The sequence below is a fragment of the Candoia aspera genome, chromosome 4 (assembly GCF_035149785.1).
Source record: "Candoia aspera isolate rCanAsp1 chromosome 4, rCanAsp1.hap2, whole genome shotgun sequence".
Classification (NCBI taxonomy): domain Eukaryota; kingdom Metazoa; phylum Chordata; class Lepidosauria; order Squamata; family Boidae; genus Candoia; species Candoia aspera.
In genome coordinates, this window is record NC_086156.1 from 65430858 (window position 1) to 65449969 (window position 19112).

At 37.1% G+C, this 19112-nt stretch overlaps 1 protein-coding gene across 1 annotated transcript in view; it reads right to left on the reverse strand.

Annotated features, from left to right (window-relative positions):
* FHOD3 (formin homology 2 domain containing 3) overlaps positions 1–19112 on the reverse strand; it is a 311906-nt gene that overhangs the window by 266714 nt on the left and 26080 nt on the right. The window contains exon 2 of the mRNA XM_063300332.1: positions 7248–7354. Coding sequence (XP_063156402.1) covers positions 7248–7354 — 107 coding nt within the window. The remainder of the gene's footprint in view (positions 1–7247; positions 7355–19112) is intronic.

A 19112-nucleotide genomic window follows, 5' to 3' on the forward strand; every position in this document is an offset into this window, starting at 1 on the left:
TTTACAGTACAATGATATAAAATAGTAATATAAAAGCAAAATGCATGTAGCCTTAATTAAATTTCTAGGAACCTAGAACTGGGTATTAAACAATCATTATGCTTTTGTTGCACATAATTGATATTTAAACCAGGTAGAATAAAACTCAGCAGCTGCATTATGGTAATACTGACAGATAGATATCCTTTTCTGTTTTCCACCACCTTTCTGGCTGCAACCAGCACAGCCTCCCCAATTCTTTATGTTCATAGTATGATTTGATAGTATGACAGTATGATCGAAACACACTATCAAACAATCCAAAAAACCCTTAATAAGGCCAGCTTAGGGTGTACAATAGTTCTGAGTTGTGATTTGTCCTATTTTTATAATAGGAGAGCCAGTCTGGTCTAGTGGTTAAGCTGCTGGGCTAGAAACCAGGAGTCTGTGAGTTCTAGTCCCGCCTTGGGCCAGTCACCCTCTCTCAGCCCAACTCACCTCACAGGGTTGTTGTTGTGGGGAAAATAGGAAGAGGAAGGAGTATTAGGTATGTTTTATTGTAAACTGCCCAGAGTCCCTTCTCCTGGGAGATGGGCGGTGATAAATTTGATTGATTGATTAATAAATAAATAAATAAAAATGTTTGCCGCCTTGAGTTATTTATAAAATAATATAGGCAGAATAAAAATTAATTAAATAAATAAATAAAAAGGCCAGTCCAAAATAATTGAACAATTTTACCACCTATGCTAATATGTACCTTTTTCTTTACATTTTCTCAAACACATGGGACTGATAACATAATTTACCATGTTAAGTTTCCTTGATTATAAATGCAATCTATGAAATACTTTCATAGACTTTTCTCTAAGTTTGGCAGAATTCAGTATCAGTGGTTCTCTGTGCCAACTGGGTAACTATAAAGTCAGAAGTAAAGAGGCTTATATATCTGATTCCCATACGCTTTAAACCCATTCAAAAAGTTTTGCCTTCTTTTCTAAGAGAATGTAATGAAAATATTTGAGATTCTCTCTTATCTCCCTATTAGGTGGTGAATTTAACCTAATTTCAAACTTAGACATAGCACGTTGCTTGTATTCGAACTGCTGGGTTGCAGTGAAATGCAGAATTTGATATATCTAAAACCATGAAAAAGCCAAATTTCCTAATTTTTCTGAACTTGTTCTCCAGTTTTACGAATATCTACAACATATATATTTTTAAAAATAATAAAGTTCTTGAATTTCTCTAACACTGCTTAATTTTATCTTCATCATAAGAATGATGAAACATAAGTGGTTGAAAAGGTGGTCGGTGTGGAGTTAATTTAAGGACCCATTTTCTTGAGATGTTGAACATATTTGTGAACATGTTTCAGTTCTTAATAAGTATTTTGTTGAAGGGAAGTGCCCTGATATTATTAATGCTGTATTTGAACATTCCAGTTTTAACTAAAGTTATTACTTCTTCTTACTGTATCACGCCAAAAAAATATTAATATGATTGGTATCATGATAAAATTTAATATACTTTAATGTTTAATAAAGTACATTTTATTAATTAATTAATTATTATTAGCCAAGACAGATTATGAATACAGGTGTGGGCAATTCAGTCCTGTCTGTAAAAGAAAAGCGGAGAGGAGGAAAAGAAGCACACAGAAACGTTCTCTGTATAAGGTTAAGATATGTAATAATGAATAAGAGACTAAATGGTTTTTGGTTTATTTTGGTTTATTCTGAGGTGGAATAAATTCTAATTATGCTTGTTTGGATGGACTTTTGACGGTTAAGATGACTGCTTTGCCCAGGATGTAATTCTCACTTTAGGTTATATTGATATCAATAATGGTAACATTTTTAAAATATTAGTAATAAGTTATTTTTTATGTTTGATATATGAGATGAAGATATTTTTTGTTATTTAGAATGACTGTATAAGAATGTTAAGAAGTACTGGGATTAGATATGTATTTTATAAAGAAGAGAATAAGAGATGTTTTAGATTCTTCTGTTTTTTCTTTGAGGGGGAATAAATTTTTATGCTTTTGGTTGGTATGGGTTTTGGTGATTAAGATGAATACCCAGGATGTTCTTTTTATTCAAAATAATATTAATATTGACAATAGAAATGGAAACATTATTTGGGTTGTTTTCTTAAGAATGTTAGGAACTACTGGGGAAAGATATGTATTGTGATCCTAAAGGTCTTTAAACTGAATGTATAATAGAATTTATCCCTTGTACGTTTGCTGAATATTTAGTTTGAAAAAACAGTTTGATTTGTATTTTTTTATATTTTAAGAGTTTAGATATTTTATGTATAATGGTAGAAGATAGTATTAGGGGAACAATAAGATAAATTTAATAGATTTGGCAGAGAAGGCTGTGCCTATAGGTACATGCATGCAAGCTTATGTATAGCACATGTATATGTGTGCATGTATGTATTGTGTTATATGTGTAAGACACAGGAAATAAATGGGTATCTTCAATTATGTTTGGAAAGACACTGTTATTTTGGCATAAAAAGCATTCTCCCCTGCAAGAGAGAAAAAACTTCAGTCCCAGTCTGTGGTCTATAGCAGGGGTCCCCAACCCCCGGGCCGCAGACCGGTACCAGTCCATGTCCTGTTAGGAACTGGGCTGCACAGCAGGAGGTGAGTGGTGGGCGAGCAAGCGAATTTACAGCCTGTGTTTATAGCCGTTCCCCATCACTTCCATTACTGCCTGAGCAATGCCTCCTGTCAGAGAAAGCAAGCCCATTGGCTGCTATCTCCAAACAGCGCAAAGAAAAAAGAATAAAAGGTCAGGAAAAGGAGGAAGCGCTTGAATCATCCTGAAACCATCCCTCCCACACCTGGTCTGTGGAAAAATTGTCTTCCACAAAACCAGTCCCTGGTGCCAAAAAGGTTGGGAACCGCTGGCCTATAGCATTTCCCGCAAAATCCCCACTACAAGTACCATAGCTATTATTAATGCCATTTTTAATATATATACTTAACTTCAACTTGGCATCCTTTCCAAAAATGTTACACTATACAAAAAGCACATCTATTACGTTCATTCTATAAATTCTTTAACTGTGAGAATGTCAAATGAACAGCCAAAAGTTTTGAAATGTATACATGAAAGTACGTGAGGACTCCTAAGTTCAAAATCTAATGTACTTGAATATTAATCTTTAATGTTAGGATACATTTGTATAAAAGAGCATAGCCCTTTATCATATTATTGGTGCAAAACTAAAGCACTGTTGTAGAAACTGCCAAAAATTACTTCAATTCCAACATCTTGTCCTGTTTTAATCTAATTCATAAACCAAAATTCCCTGAACATAAATTATTTTTGGTTTTACATAGAGAACAATATAGTCAAGATCTGCTGCGCAAATTAGGAAATAGTTGGACAGATATGGAAATAACTTTGTTAGCTTTATGTTCCACTCTTCCTTCAGGAGCTCGAGACTAAATACATACCACTACTTCCTTCCATTTTTCCCTGAAACAACCCTATGAGATGCATTGGGCTGAGACAGAATAACTAGCCCAAAGTCAACTGGTGAGCTTCCATGGCAAGGGGTGAACTTCAGCCCAGGGTCCCTGATCTGAGTCCAGCTCCTTAACCACTACTTAAATAATACCAGACAATAACAGACTTGCCCTAATCTATGGGAATTTGAGCCACATGGTCTATACATGCAAGCAGGTTTCTTAGAACTGGGTCTTACTAGTTGGCCTTGGACTTCAATAATTCAGCAGAGATTAGACCATCTCTGATGTTTTGTCTTGCTTCAACTGTACAAATGAGTTTAGAAATCTCAGACTGGGTCACTGAAACTTGCTAAGCTTCTGGGCAGCAGTCTGGTGTACAGGGGAAGCTTTAACTGTCATTAAACTGAGTTCTAAACCAGTTGGCCCATACCTCTGGGGAACTGAATCAAAGTACAGGAATAGGGCTTTTGTTTTAATAATTGTTGACTTGTTTAATAATTTTAGAAATCCTAGCAAATTAGCTCTGTGTATTGTAGTTTTTTCATGTCTTGTCTATCTTATCTTATTTTATAACAGTCCATAGTTTTTTATCCTAATTTTGAATTGTATTTATTTTTCATCAGTGATCATAATAAAACTACTACTACTAAAATAAAGTTTTATCACATTTTACATTAAAAAATTATCCTTTTAATGACTGCAGCTTTTATTTTTATGCACTGAATGACTTACCCATTGCAATGATAAAAAATGGTCTTTCAGAGCAGAAATGACAACCTGAACTTGCTTTGACCTATCAGCACTGTTTATGTTAATGTAAAGAAGTTAAAAGACTATCAATACAACATACTGCTGTTAGCAAAGCTAAATACTGTATAATAAATTAAAAAGACAAATTAATTTCTATCAATTAGCACAGGACTAAAATGAACTGATAAAGAGATCTCTAATCTCTTTAACACAACTAAAACTTGGGGAAGCCCCTGAAAAAGATATTTCCCCCAGAATTGTTAAAAGCCTACACAGAATGGTTGCCCTCTCCAGCGATATAAATCATATGGTAAATATTAAATATTAAAGGAGGTGGTGATAAGGGTCTTAAGAAAATATCTTTGGACCTTTCAGTTTGAACAACTACCAGCTGAGGCTTAATATTTCATATTTAGTTAAACTGAACTTTGAGGACAAATTATTATTGACGAATCAATCATTATGGTCAACCCTTTGAATGTTTTGTACTTGGAGAGAGACAAGGGAATTACAATCCTTTCAGTATTCCGGATCTCTCACTGGCACCATGGGCAGTGAATGTGCACTTGTTGTTGATTGTTTTTTCACTCCAATTAAAGGAGCTTCTATAATGCATCCAAGTTATCTCCATATTCCCACATAGTCTACCCACACTCTTAAGTGCCAGCTTTTGAATATTCTACCATGGTTATCTTTAACATCAACAATTTTGATTTTTTTTTCTTTGATGGTTATCTCTATTATGGAAAAAACTGCTGCTACAGTGAAGGTAAGTTACACTTTAAGATGGGGCTTAACACAGGAATGAGTAACATCTTTGAAACAGGTGCTATGTAGCACAGAAGAGCAGGAAAAAAACACCTTTTTTCAAGTCATTAGAGCATCCACATCATTTGCAAGGTTCACATGGCTATTCCAGAAATTGTTCTTAGGTGCTTCAGTAGGCCTGTTCATGCATAGCTATTTCACTTCACAAGGAAGAAAGTGCCCAGAACCACTGGAGATGAGCAGCATACTGTATACATTTGCTAAATAAATAAACACCGTAAGTGTAAATTTGCTTATCTTTTCAGATTGCTTTAAGATCATTTGAAATTCTCTCCAAATATCCCCTAATAAAGATAATAAGGATACTCAACCACAAATATGATGGAGCAATTAGTCAGCTGAAGTTTAGCTCAGATTAATTAGCTACAACAGCACATTATGCATATCCTATTGTAGTAGCATGGCTGAGCCTGTTGGGTAGCAATAGTGATAGCAGTAGTTTTATTTATTATGCTCTCACCACAAAGCATAGTAAAACCACCAAACAAAATATATTACAATTAATCATAATATCATAATACAAAATAAAGGCTCTCTAAAAGATCCATGACATACATTAATTTCTATAGATTAAAAGTGACAGGTAAGAATGTATTTATTTTAAAGAAACTTCACAGGGTCCATGAAAAGTAAGTGTTTTAGTGCTTTTTAAAAACTTTTAAGTGATCCAATCTCAGATATAATCTTGGTGGGAATCTATTCCAAAGAACTGGAATCAAGTGAGAAGAATACTTAACCATGATGTGGCTATTCATCTATACAGTTGAAACAAATGTCCCTGGACTGATAATCCAGTTAAGCACACAGGGACATGAGCTACCAGCTTGTTTTTTCAGATAACTGGATATTGATGTCATCAGATATTTTATACTATAGAGTAAAAGGCTGGAGGTCTCTTCTCTCAGAAGCACTCAGGATCTACACATACTGTAATTGTTCCACCTTTGGTGATCTATTTTGTAGTTACTGCTGCCACCACCTATCTACCAGAGCGGTGCCTTTTCATGGCATCCTCCTTCCAACTTTGTCATATGACTGAGATAGAACCCTATAGCCTATGTACCTTACTGGCAAGAAAAAGAAGCTAATCAAAATGAAATAAATTCTATAGTACCACCTCTTGGCCTCATAGTGTGAAATGTGTGACTAGGAAATCAGCTCTCCTGTCTTTGGAAATAAATCAATTTCATAAGATATATACCAGATCAACTTTACAATTAAAAAAAGAAAAGGTAAAGAATTCTGCAAAACTATCAATGAAGAAGGAAAAAAAACGAAGCTGTGAAACTCACAGCATCTCAAGAAAATCTCTAATGGAAAATATACACAAGAAAAATAAATACTCCCACTGACTGTAAGATGTTATTGTATGTTACCACTGAACTCCCTCCCTCCCTCTCTCTCTCTCTGTATATTGTATTATGTAGAGAAAATACATATCAGAGACAATAGATGTCAAAGGCCATAACGTTTAAATAGCTACATACATTCCAAAATAAAAGTAAGATTATGCAATAGTTTTAGCTCAAACTTGTTACTATTCCTTAGGCACAAACTGTTCCCTGCTTGCTTCTCTGGAACTTCCAGTTTCCAACTGATTCCAATCTTTAATCAGAGGCTCAGGAATAATGTTCCTTAGCTCCTTTTCCTCTACAAAGGGGAAGATGCTGGGGGTGGGGGGGAATCTCCCTCTACGTGCTAAGGTAAGGTTTAAAACAAAGTGGTATTAATTGGGAAATTCTGTAGTCTAAATGACAGTTGACAGTCTGGAATACCATGAAAGCAGATTGGTTTTGCAACATCACTCATCTCTAATACAACATATAAAAAACCTTTGCCACTGTAAAAACTCCTCTATGGTTCAGCTTAATGTTTTCAATAAATATTAGTCCCCCTTCCCTCAAAAAAGATTTATAACCAATAGTTCTTAACCAATAATTTAGAGAATACATTCCCCAAATGTTGTTGCTATTGAATATGTATATCATTCTATATCAAAAACAGAGGTTTTAACTATCTGCTGTTTTCTGCAGTATACATGAAATAATACATCACATTGCAATAATCTTCAACTTTGTTCAATTTTCTGGTCAGATTACAATAAAACTGTTTCTAAAGCTTGTATCAAAGCATGTGATGTTGTACAAGCACTCTACCAACCCTAACCCTAGGTGGATAAAAATAATTAATTCCTTACGCAGATTCCCCCTGGAAACCTTCCAAGTCATCCTTTTGCTCAGCTAGGGTAGACTCTAAATCCAAGTAGGTACCATTGTGAGACAGCTGCAGTGCACAGTCATCAAGCTGAAAAAGAATTTAACAATTTAGAATTCATTGTTGCAATGATAAGACTTCTATCCAGCAAACCATCTTACATTAAAAATACAAAGCAAGGAAAAATCAAATTGTTACCATTTTTACTTTGTATTCCATACTACCCACTTCTCTCAGCAAATAATAAAAAAATGTTAAATCAGAAAGATCAGGGTAATTATGGTTCTACTGTAGGACTGCTTGTTTAACTGCAATTCAAAGGCTACTTCTCAGGATTATTTTTTAATTACTACTATTATTCATTCAAATAAGATATTCTAGCATGTTCACTAACATATAGTGGTGCTTAAAAGTTTGTGAACCCTTCTGAATTTCCAATATTTCCACATTTATTCCTCAATGAATGTTTTTATACTCATTTGTAATGTATAATGTATACATTACAAATGTATACATTATACATTGTATAATGTTTTTAACTCATTTGTTTAATTGGGTTCTCCTTATCTAGTTTTAGGACTTGTGTGGAGAAAAGATCAAGTTTTGGGACATATTTATGCACAAATATTGAAAATTCAAAAGGGTTCACAACTTTTAAGCACCACTGTACATATACCGTCACCACATTATTACCAGTGATGGCCTGTAATTATCATGTACATTGATTTGTAGCTGTTTAATTCCTATATATACATATACTTTGTCCTGCATGTTTGTATGAGGGCATGAATGGCCATGTATAAAAGATGGGACCCTCTCTTGGGACCCTCTCAAAGCATGCCAGAGAAGCAAAACGGTCCATTATGGAAAATATCAGTTTCTGCAGTATGTAAAAAAGTATCCAAATGAAAATTTCTAAGAAGCCACAACAAAAGATGATTCTCAAATCACAAAGCAGTTCTCAAAGCAAGGAACAGCTCTCATGTTAACTACATGAGGCAATAGCCCTCAAGTGTAAGAATACTATGAGGTGCGAGAAAAGTACCAAGCTGGCATTAGCCTAGCCTAGTTGGATGTTGTAAAAGCTATCACACTGACAGAGGTATGGCATCCTGTCTCGATTCTTCTAGAACTCAAACTTAGCCTATCCAGCTAGAATTTGAAATGGGTAGGTTTGCGTGAGTTTGTGTGTGAGTGAAGTTTTTAGTCTAGAAAGTTAACAATAAAAGTTGTAAACCTGTTTTGTTTTGTTTTCATTTGCTGGATTAATAAAAACAAATACTACTGGGATGTTATAAAACCTCGTCTCTGCAAACTTATGTGCTTTTTTACCATAAATCCTAGATTCAATGAATTGTACTAAATCACTGTACTAAATCATGGACCGTATAACATGAGGCCACAGGGCTGCAGGAAGCCCCCCAAATGTTGCAGGCAGCCCCCATGAATAAGTTATAAGGGAAAGACTATTAACAGGGCTGCAAGGTGCCACGCTGGTGGGGTGCCAAAATGAGCACTGGGAGGGTGCCAAAACGGGCGCAGAATCCATGTTTGCCCCAGGTGACACAGACCCTAGTTGTGGCCCTGACTATTAAATGCAGTAATTGTATTTAATGAAACAGAGCCTCTGAGACAGGTTTGACTCCTGGTGTCTTCATAGTCATGGCATATGCAGTTTTCTTTGCAACAGTATGGAAGCGATTTGACAGTGCTTTCTTCCAGAATGTTTCGGACTTCCAAGTCTAACATGTAGCCTTGGAATTCAATTGACTTTCCTGTCGAAATACTAACAGGGCCGATCCTGCTTAGCTCCAAACCCACGTGAGGTCAGCCAGGTGCCATCAACTGCTGAGACCATTGTATTTAATTACATGTATTTATTTTGGTCCAAACCCGACCCCCTTTTATGATATCTGTCATACCATCAAAAAGATCAAGTATGGCCCATGTCCTTCTGAGGTAAGCTGCATAATATAACCATCTGTGATCCAGCTAACTGGACATCAAAATATTTAGCAAAAGCTTGTCTAACCTTGTTTTTTAAGGACCCAAATACAAATGCTACAACTTATGAACTCACATGTTAAGCTCTCAGAAAAGGAAGATTCATTCTCTTTTGCTACCCACAAAGCTGGTGACCTGAAACCATTCATTTTTATGCAAGGAACTTCAAAGGGATTTACCAAGAAATTTAATCCCTTTACCTCTACCCTGAATCACAACCATTCCTATCCTGCTACAGGTACTAATTAAGCTGGAAATGCGAGGATATTACTGCCGTGTTTAGTCTGTTTATGCTGGTCCCAGATTGTATTTCATTTGTTCCCCACATCAATAAGCATAGATTAGCAATGAGTAGTACCTCATGTATCTGCTACTAAAGACTTGTTGTGAAAGTTTATTTCAAAATACACATCAATTTTTAGATCTGCTAGAGTCTTCCTTAGTCTTTCTGCAAAAACCTAACGTAGCCATTGATAGATAAGATAGACAGACAGACAAGACAGACAGCAAATGCGGATAATGGTAACAAGATCTGAAAGTATCTTCGTTCAGAATATCTGCTCTGCTTTATTCATTGAAATTGACCCTTTAAGAAATTTCTTAAACTGAATCTCTACAAAATAGCTAAAGTGCAGAAAGCTCCACTATCAAGTATTATTAAAATAAACACCACTACAACAGTATATGTTCTTACTATGATATCCAGTAAGATTTTTCATATACATTCCAAGATTTGGAAAAGAAAAAGATCTCAATTTTCTTAAAATGAACTAAATGAATCTACAAAAATAAACAAAAGTTTTCAACAAGTCATATAATCTATGCCTAGAATGTAAAATAAAACTGAATTATTAGCAAATAATTATAATGGCATTTTAATGTTGGCTATGTTCAAAAAAAGGGACTTGATTTATTTAATTTTTGCTTTATTTTTTTCTTCACTGAAATGTTATACACGGCTTTATGTCACATCTCCAGTATCTACAGAACATTTTAAACTATTCCATAATAATAGAAATATAAATAATAGAGATTTAAATACATAATAGGAATATAAAAATTAAATAGTTTAGCTAAATATTATAAATCCATGCTGTGATCTAAAACAGACTGGCTGAATCTAAAGCTGCCTCATGTTTCCTATACACTTCAGTTAGCCATGTATCTGGGTAATCTCACTGCATTTTTAAAATCATTACCTAATGAGAGAAATAAATTTCCCTTAAAATAAATTTATTTTTGGAGATGAATGCCTATTATCAGAACAACTTAATAATCCTGTTTTTAATGTTTTAATTAATGGTGCTTTTAAAAAAATAATTGTGAGCTGCCTTGAATTGGGGGGGGGGGTAGAGAAAAGTGGGTTATAAATCCTGTAAATTATAGCAATTGGCTCAGTTTCCAGTACAAAAGGCAGCCAAGATAAACTTCTGAAACTATTAGGAACAAAAAGCTGTAATTCATCTTGTCCATGTATTTCAGCAGCTGAGTTGAGAAAGGGTTCTGCCTTCTCCATTAATTAGATTAAAAGAATTAAGAGTACCTAATATCTACATACATGTAAAATAAAATGTAAGTCTTTTCACATTTAATGCTCATCTAAGCAACTTGTTAATCTTTTTTTTTTTCTAACTACAAATGCTTCATTAAACTACTCTCCACCATATGTATTTGGATAAAAATTTGGGGCTAAAAAATACAATTTTGTGAGTCCAAAGTAACTTGTCTCAAATCTTTTACTTGACATTTTAAAAAATTCTAATTCCATCAACTGGCTATAGATATGCAAACTTATGGTCCATGTGTAAAAAACCACACCAACTAACAAGCCCTGCTATAGATGGTTCACTTATTTTAGGTAAAGCTGTTTCATGACTCTCTGGCTCTGCATGTCACATTTAACTGACTATAAATCAACTATAGGGGCAGGGTTTGCTACGTTGGCTAATTTATGGTTCATTAAGGAAGCAGGCTTCCTTTAAACATGATAGAATCATGGAGCTGGAGAGGAGCCATTCATGCCACTGAGTCCAATTCTCTGCCGTGCCCAATTAAGCATCTCCAACAAATGGCTGTCTAGACTGAACATGTCCAGTAAAAAGTGCCCACCACTACTCTGGTTCATTTGTTCCAGTACTGTTCTTACTGTTTTTTCCTAATGCTCTATCAGAATGTGCCTTCCTGTAATATAAATCCATAAATTTGTGTTCTGAACTCTGAAACAATGGAGAACATGTTTTGACCTTCTGCTGTATGAAGATTTCTATAATTTCCTCTCTCAATTTTCTCAAGGCTAAACATTCCCAAGACCTTCAATCTCTCTTCATGGGACTTAGTTACTAACTCCTGACCATGCTCAACCTTCTCTGAATCTGTTCCAGTGTGTCTGGTCAGATCAGATAGGATCTGACTAATGCAGATAAAGTAAAATTATTACTTCCCTGAAATTTAGAAACTATACCACTGATAATGCAATATAAAATAGCAATTAACTCCTTTCTAATAATGTCATACTGCTAACTCATATTCAGTTTGCAATCAACCACTATTTCAGGATTCTTTTAAAAATACTATTAACAAGCCAGGTATCGTATACCTGTGCTCTTCTGAATGAAGCACTTGTAATTGCTTCTGTTATTTCAGCCCATTTCTTTAACCCATCAATACTATTTTGAATGTCCTTTCTGTCTCCTAGAGTACTAATAAACATTCCTTCTACTTCTTTATCCAAATCATTAATGAAAATGTTGAAGAGTAGAGGGCTGCATACAATATTCCCTGATCATATTTCCATCAATCTGATGCTTCAATCCTACCATTCTACCTGCTTTTCACAAGTTGCATGGTGGAACGCTTACCCTCATACCAGTGAAGAGGAGCCAAAAGAGGACCCAAATAGTTCTGTCTTTTCTTTGCTACTGCTAACATTTTGTTGTACTCCTTGACCAGAAGGTACACTGATTCTTTCTTTTAATTTTGAACATAAAGTAATCCTTTTTGTTTTTCTTAACCTGATTTTGATTTTTAATCTGATTCTGAGGTTATGATTCCAGTTCATACTCTGGTCCTATTTTATTTTCTGTATGTATCCCTTTTTGTTTTCAGAATTTCACTAAGCATTTTGTAGTCACATTAGCTTTTTCTGCTGAAATCCTCCCCTCCCCTCACTCCACTGGAATTATTTGCAGTTGTCTTTTTAGTATTTTTCTTTTTTAGGAACTCCAAGGCATCTTGAGTTTCTTTTCCTATTACTTTCTTCTGCCATGGAGTACTAAATATTATTGCTCTGAATTTAGTAAAATCTACTTTTTTTGAATACCAACATAGGTGTCTGACTACACAAAGCTTTAGCTCGATTTAAAATCAAGAACTTCAGCATTACATAATTACTTTCTCCTATGTTCCTAGTATTAGCATTTCCATTTCTGCAACCAAATCTTCCCCAAAGATTAATAACCAGTCATGCATAGATGGATCTCCAATAAAAGAGAATATATGTAGATAAGGGTTGAACTGTGGAGACCTTTGTGCTTTCTGAGCTTGGTTGTTTGCTTGCAGATGTTTCATTACCCAACTAGGTAACATCATCAGTGCAAATAGGTGTGGGGTTTGCTCCGTTTCTACCAAGGAGAAAACCACACCCCCACCAAAACTGGCAGGGCAAGCTGTGTTGTTTATTTGTTTAGTCGCTTCCGACTCCTCGTGACTTCATGGACCAGCCCACGCCAGAGCTTCCTGTCGGTCGTCAACACCTCCAGCTCCCCCAGGGACGAGTCCGTCACCTCTAGAATATCATCCATCCATCTTGCCCTTGGTCGGCCCCTCTTCCTTTTACCTTCCACTCTCCCTAGCATCAGCATCTTCTCCAGGGTGTCCTGTCTTCTCATTATGTGGCCAAAGTATTTCAGTTTTGCCTTTAATATCATTCCCTCAAGTGAGCAGTCTGGCTTGATTTCCTGGAGGATGGACTGGTTGGATCTTCTTGCAGTCCAAGGCACTCTCAGAATTTTCCTCCAACACCACAGTTCAAAAGCATCGATCTTCCTTCGCTCAGCCTTCCTTATGGTCCAGCTCTCGCAGCCATATGTTACTACAGGGAACACCATTGCTTTAACTATGCGGGCCTTTGTTGTCAGTGTGATGTCTCTGCTCTTAACTATTTTATCGAGATTTGTCATTGCTCTTCTCCCAAGGATTAAGCGTCTTCTGATTTCCTGACTGCAGTCAGCATCTGCAGTAATCTTTGCACCTAGGAATACAAAGTCTTTCACTGCTTCTACATTTTCTCCCTCTATTTGCCAGTTATCAATCAAGCTACTGAATATAAACCCCAGACTTACTCACACTAATGATGTTACATAGTTGGGTAATGAAATGTCTGCAAATAAACAACCAAGCTCAGAGAGCACCAAGGACTCCATAGATGGGTCATATTTTTCCTTCCTTTAAACTTCTCTGGCCTAACTCTTCTGGCCTAACTCTTCCCTTTAACAAAGTCCAGTAAGAAAAAGCCAGAACATAGTATAATAGCTCTAAGAATGGTAGAACTCAAAAGGATAGGTTGATTTCCAAAGTAGAGTGGAAAGGTGCTTTAAATGCCACCCCCACACATTCTCCTACAGTCAAAGAGATAACTACTTATTATGGAACTGCTTCTACATTTCTATTTAAAATCAAAGTACCAATATTAAATACCCTTTTTCATATAGTTAGATTCTTGGGCAAGAACACACTATCCCTGTTTTAAACACAGAAAATGTGGTGAATGAAAGCAATTTTAAGGGAGCCAGTGATAAAATATCTGGATTTACACTGCCACTTTCAATAATTAGTTTTGATGAACCCAGACTTGCTCTATGCTGGGAGTTTCTAACTGAGATTCATCAACAAAACTTTAATTACTTAATAATCAGCAAAGGATTGTTACCTTGTTGTGGTGCTGGAGCTTGAGCACCTCAATGATGCCATGAGCTAAACCGTGAAGGGCCACCCAAGACGGGAAGGTCATGACAGAGAGGTCAGACTAAATGCGATCCCTGGGGAAGGTAATGGCAACCCACCCCAGTATTCCTGCCGTGAAAACTAAATGGATCAGTACAACCAGAGATATGTCGGTATACCATCGGAAGATGAGACCCCCAGGTCGGAAGATGGTCAAAATGCTACTGGGGAGGAACAGAGGATGAGTTCAACTAGCCCCAGACGTGATGATGCAGCTAACTCAAAGCCAAAAGGACGGCTAGCGGCATACGGTGCTGGTGGTAAATGGCGAATCCGATGTTCTACGGATCAACACACCATTGGAACCTGGAATGTAAGATCTATGAGCCAGGGCAAATTGGATGTGGTTATTGGTGAGATGTCAAGGTTAAAGGTAGACATTTTGGGTGTCAGTGAACTGAAATGGACCACATCACATCAAATGACCACCAGATCTACTACTGTGGACAAGAGGACCACAGAAGAAATGGAGTAGCCTTCATAATTAATAGTCAAGTGGCTAAAGCAGTGCTTGGATACAATCCAAAAAACGATAGAATGATCTCAATTTGAATTCAGGGCAAGCCATCTAACATCACAGTGATCCAAATATACGCCCCAACCACAGATGCTGAAGAAGCTGAAGTAGAGCAGTTCTATGAGGATCTGCAGCACGTACTGAACACCACGCCTAAAAGAGATGTTATTTTCATCACGGGAGACTGGAATGCTAAGGTGGGCAGTCAAATGACACCTGGAATTACAGGTAAGCATGGCCTGGGTGAACAAAACGAAGCAGGACATAGGCTGATAGAATTTTGCCAAGACAGCTCAATGTGCATAACAAACACTCTCTTCCAGCAACCTAAGAGACGGCTTTATACATGGACTTCACCAGATGGACAACACCGAAACCAGATTGACTACATCCTTTGCAGCCAAAGGTGGCGGACATCTATACAGTCGGTAACAACAAGACCTGGAGCTGACTGTAGTTCAGATCACGAACTTCTTATTGCACAATTTAGGATCAGGCTAAAGAGATTAGGGAAGACCCACAGATCAGCTAGATATGAGCTCACTAATATTCCTAAGGAATATGCAGTGGAGGTGAAGAATAGATTTAAGGGACTGGACTTAGTAGATAGGGTCCCAGAAGAACTATGGACAGAAGTCCGCAACATTGTTCAGGAGGCAGCAACAAAATACATCCCAAAGAAAGAGAAAACCAAGAAGGCAAAATGGCTGTCTGCTGAGACACTAGACGTAGCCCAAGAAAGAAGGAAAGCGAAAGGCAAGAGTAATAGGGGGAGATATGCCCAATTAAATGCAAAATTCCAGAGGTTATCCAGAAGAGATAAGGAATTATTTTTAAACAAGCAATGCGCGGAAGTGGAAGAAGACAATAGAATAGGAAGGACAAGAGACCTCTTCCAGGAAATTAGAAACATCGGAGGTAAATTCCAGGCCAAAATGGGCATGATCAAAAACAAAGATGGCAAGGACCTAACAGAAGAAGAAGAGATCAAGAAAAGGTGGCAAGAATATACAGAAGACCTGTATAGGAAGGATAACAATATCGGGGATAGCTTTGACGGTGTGGTCAGTGAGCTAGAGCCAGACATCCTGAAGAGTGAGGTTGAATGGGCCTTAAGAAGCATTGCTAATAACAAGGCAGCAGGAGACAATGGCATCCCAGCTGAACTGTTCAAAATCTTGCAAGATGATGCTGTCAAGGTAATGCATGCTATATGCCAGCAAATTTGGAAAACACAGGAATGGCCATCAGATTGGAAAAAATCAACTTATATCCCCATACCAAAAAAGAGAAACACTAAAGAATGTTTAAACTATCGAACAGTGGCACTCATTTCGCATGCCAGTAAGGTAATGCTCAAGATCCTGCAAGGTAGACTTCAGCAATTCATGGAGCGAGAATTGCCAGATGTACAACCTGGGTTTAGAAAAGGCAGAGGAACTAGGGACCAAATTGCCAATATCCGATGGATAATGGAAAAGGCCAGGGAGTTTCAGAAAAGCATCTATTTCTGTTTTATTGACTATTCTAAAGCCTTTGACTGTGTGGACCATAACAAATTGTGGCAAGCTCTTAGTGGTATGGGGATATCAAGTCATCTTGTCTGCCTCCTGAGGAATCTGTGTAATGACCAAGTAGCAACAGTAAGAACAGACCATGGAACAACGGACTGGTTTAAGATTGAGAAAGGGGTACGGCAGGGCTGTATACTCTCACCCTACCTATTCAACTTGTATGCAGAACACATCATGCGACATGCTGGGCTTCAGGAATCCAAGGCTGGAGTTAAAATCACTGGAAGAAACATTAACAATCTCAGATATGCAGATGATACCACTTTGATGGCTGAAAGCGAAGAGGAACTGAGGAGCCTTATGATGAAGGTGAAAGAAGAAAGCGCAAAAGCTGGCTTGCAGCTAAACCTCAAAAAAACCAAGATTATGGCAACCAGCTTGATTGATAACTGGCAAATAGAGGGAGAAAATGTAGAAGCAGTGAAAGACTTTGTATTTCTAGGTGCAAAAATTACTGCAGATGCTGACTGCAGTCAGGAAATCAGAAGACGCTTAATCCTTGGGAGAAGAGCATGACAAATCTGGATAAAATAGTTAAGAGCAGAGACATCACACTGACAACAAAGGTCCGCATAGTTAAAGCAATGGTGTTCCCCGTAGTAACATATGGCTGCGAGAGCTGGACCATAAGGAAGGCTGAGAGAAGGAAGATAGATGCTTTTGAACTGTGGTGTTGGAGGAAAATTCTTGGACTGCAAGAAGATCAAACCAGTCCATCCTCCAGGAAATCAAGCCAGACTGCTCACTTGAGGGAATGATATTAAAGGCAAAACTGAAATACTTTGGCCACATAATGAGAAGACAGGACACCCTGGAGAAGATGCTGATACTAGGGAGAGTGGAGGGCAAAAGGAAGAGGGGCCAACCAAGGGCAAGGTGGATAGATGATATTCTAGCTCCCCCAGACTTGTCCCTGGGGGAGCTGGGGGTGTTGATGACCGACAGGAAGCTCTGGCGTGGGCTGGTCCATGAAGCCACGAAGAGTCGGAAGCGACTAAACGAATAAACAACAACAACAACAGGAAAAGAAAGTCCTATGCCCATTTTCCTCACAAATGTAACTCTTGTTGCTGAGCAATTGAAATCTAGCTTCCTTAAACTCTATTGCTCCTTTTAAAGGACCTAGGAGCAGAGGAAACAAAAGAAAGCAGTAGCTGTTTTCCAGCAAGTTATCTGAAGAGAATTAAATTTGTATTCCCTATTCCGAATTAACAATAGAAATTCCATTTTCTTTAAATAAAACTGATTCTGTTCTACTATCTGTGCTTTTAACTGTCTTAAGCTTTAGACTAACCCAGAAGGAAAGGGAGGGATCATTTGCCACCCGCACATTACAGTCACCCGTCTTTAAAAACCATGAAGGTTCAGGCCTATCTCCTCCAACCATTCAGAACCCCCCTGCTGCCCGCCCCCAGCCTCCATGCTAGTGGAACAGGCAAGTAAGTCAACAGAAAAGTAATATACTCGTTGCCATGTCAAAATAAACTCTAAGGACTGCCTTTGCTTCCATGTTTCTTTAAATTCTATAATGAGATGTTATTGAATGGCTTAACAGATAAGGCAAAATTGTTTTCTGCCAACAGTATTTTTCAGTATTTCTTTAAGCTTTGGGGCTAGTTGCCCCAATGATAAAAGTTTGAAATACTTAATTTTGTAAATTCCTCTGACTTCAAAAGTTTCCTGGACTATTTTAAATAGAAGATTAGCTTTGTGTTGTCTACTCTTTTTCAGTCACAGACCCTTTTTATTCAAGCACAGCCATGGCAACCCCAGTTCAGAGGATTCCAGGTCATCTTCTAGAGAGCCCTTTCAATTCGCCTGGAAGTCTTAGCTAAGCCTATTCTATGAGCTCACCAATAGCATCTGGCAAACTATCTTCCTGAGAAGCCTGTGCCCCACTAGGGGTCTTCTAATTACAGAATCTCTGATCAGCTCTCAAGGGAACACAAGGGCTCTGTTGAAACAGAGGCTGAAAATGGTATGAACTGGTACTAACAGTTATAATTAGCTTTAGCAAAGGACTACTTGGATTATTGTTGGCTGAATCATTTCCATTTTAAACACATTCACCATTTTCAAGGGGTAGTACTAGAGGACATAAAAATATAAAAGAAGACATTTTTTGCAGCACAAAATATTTCGTCTCCCTAGGATTTGATTAATTTTAGCAAACTATTCTCATAATTATACATAGTGTGTGTGCAGTCTAATTTAATATTTTTAAAACTGATTTGCCCTGAAACCCTAAACCAAATTTTACTGGCATGTTTCACTGAACTCAACGAATTTAGTTCAGAGCAAACGTATAAAGGATTGTAAGAGCTGCTTTTCCTGGAAAACCATTTGACTAACAGGTTTGAGCTAAAACATGTTTCAATCTATTTCTTTTTTTACTCTTGTGTGGCCACTTAGCGATTTATATGCTAATAGGCTTAGCTCCTGTCTCAGTTTCTTTTGACTACAGTATTTTATTTTCTAGTAGATGCAGATAATAATTCCCGTGGCAACAGTCAGAAACCATGAAGTTTTTCAAAGAATGACCTCTATGACCCTGAGTCATTCTTAGAGCCGTTGAAAGTAATTGTGATTCAAGTGAAACAGAATATTCGCAAATTATACAAAACAATTCAGTTGCCAAGCCCATATATGAAGAGTGGTTTCTTAAAATGTCAGAAGCAATCCTGACAAACACTTTGAGTCTTACACAATCCCCAGTTTTTGAGTCATGTGAATGTGAGACCAAATGTAATAA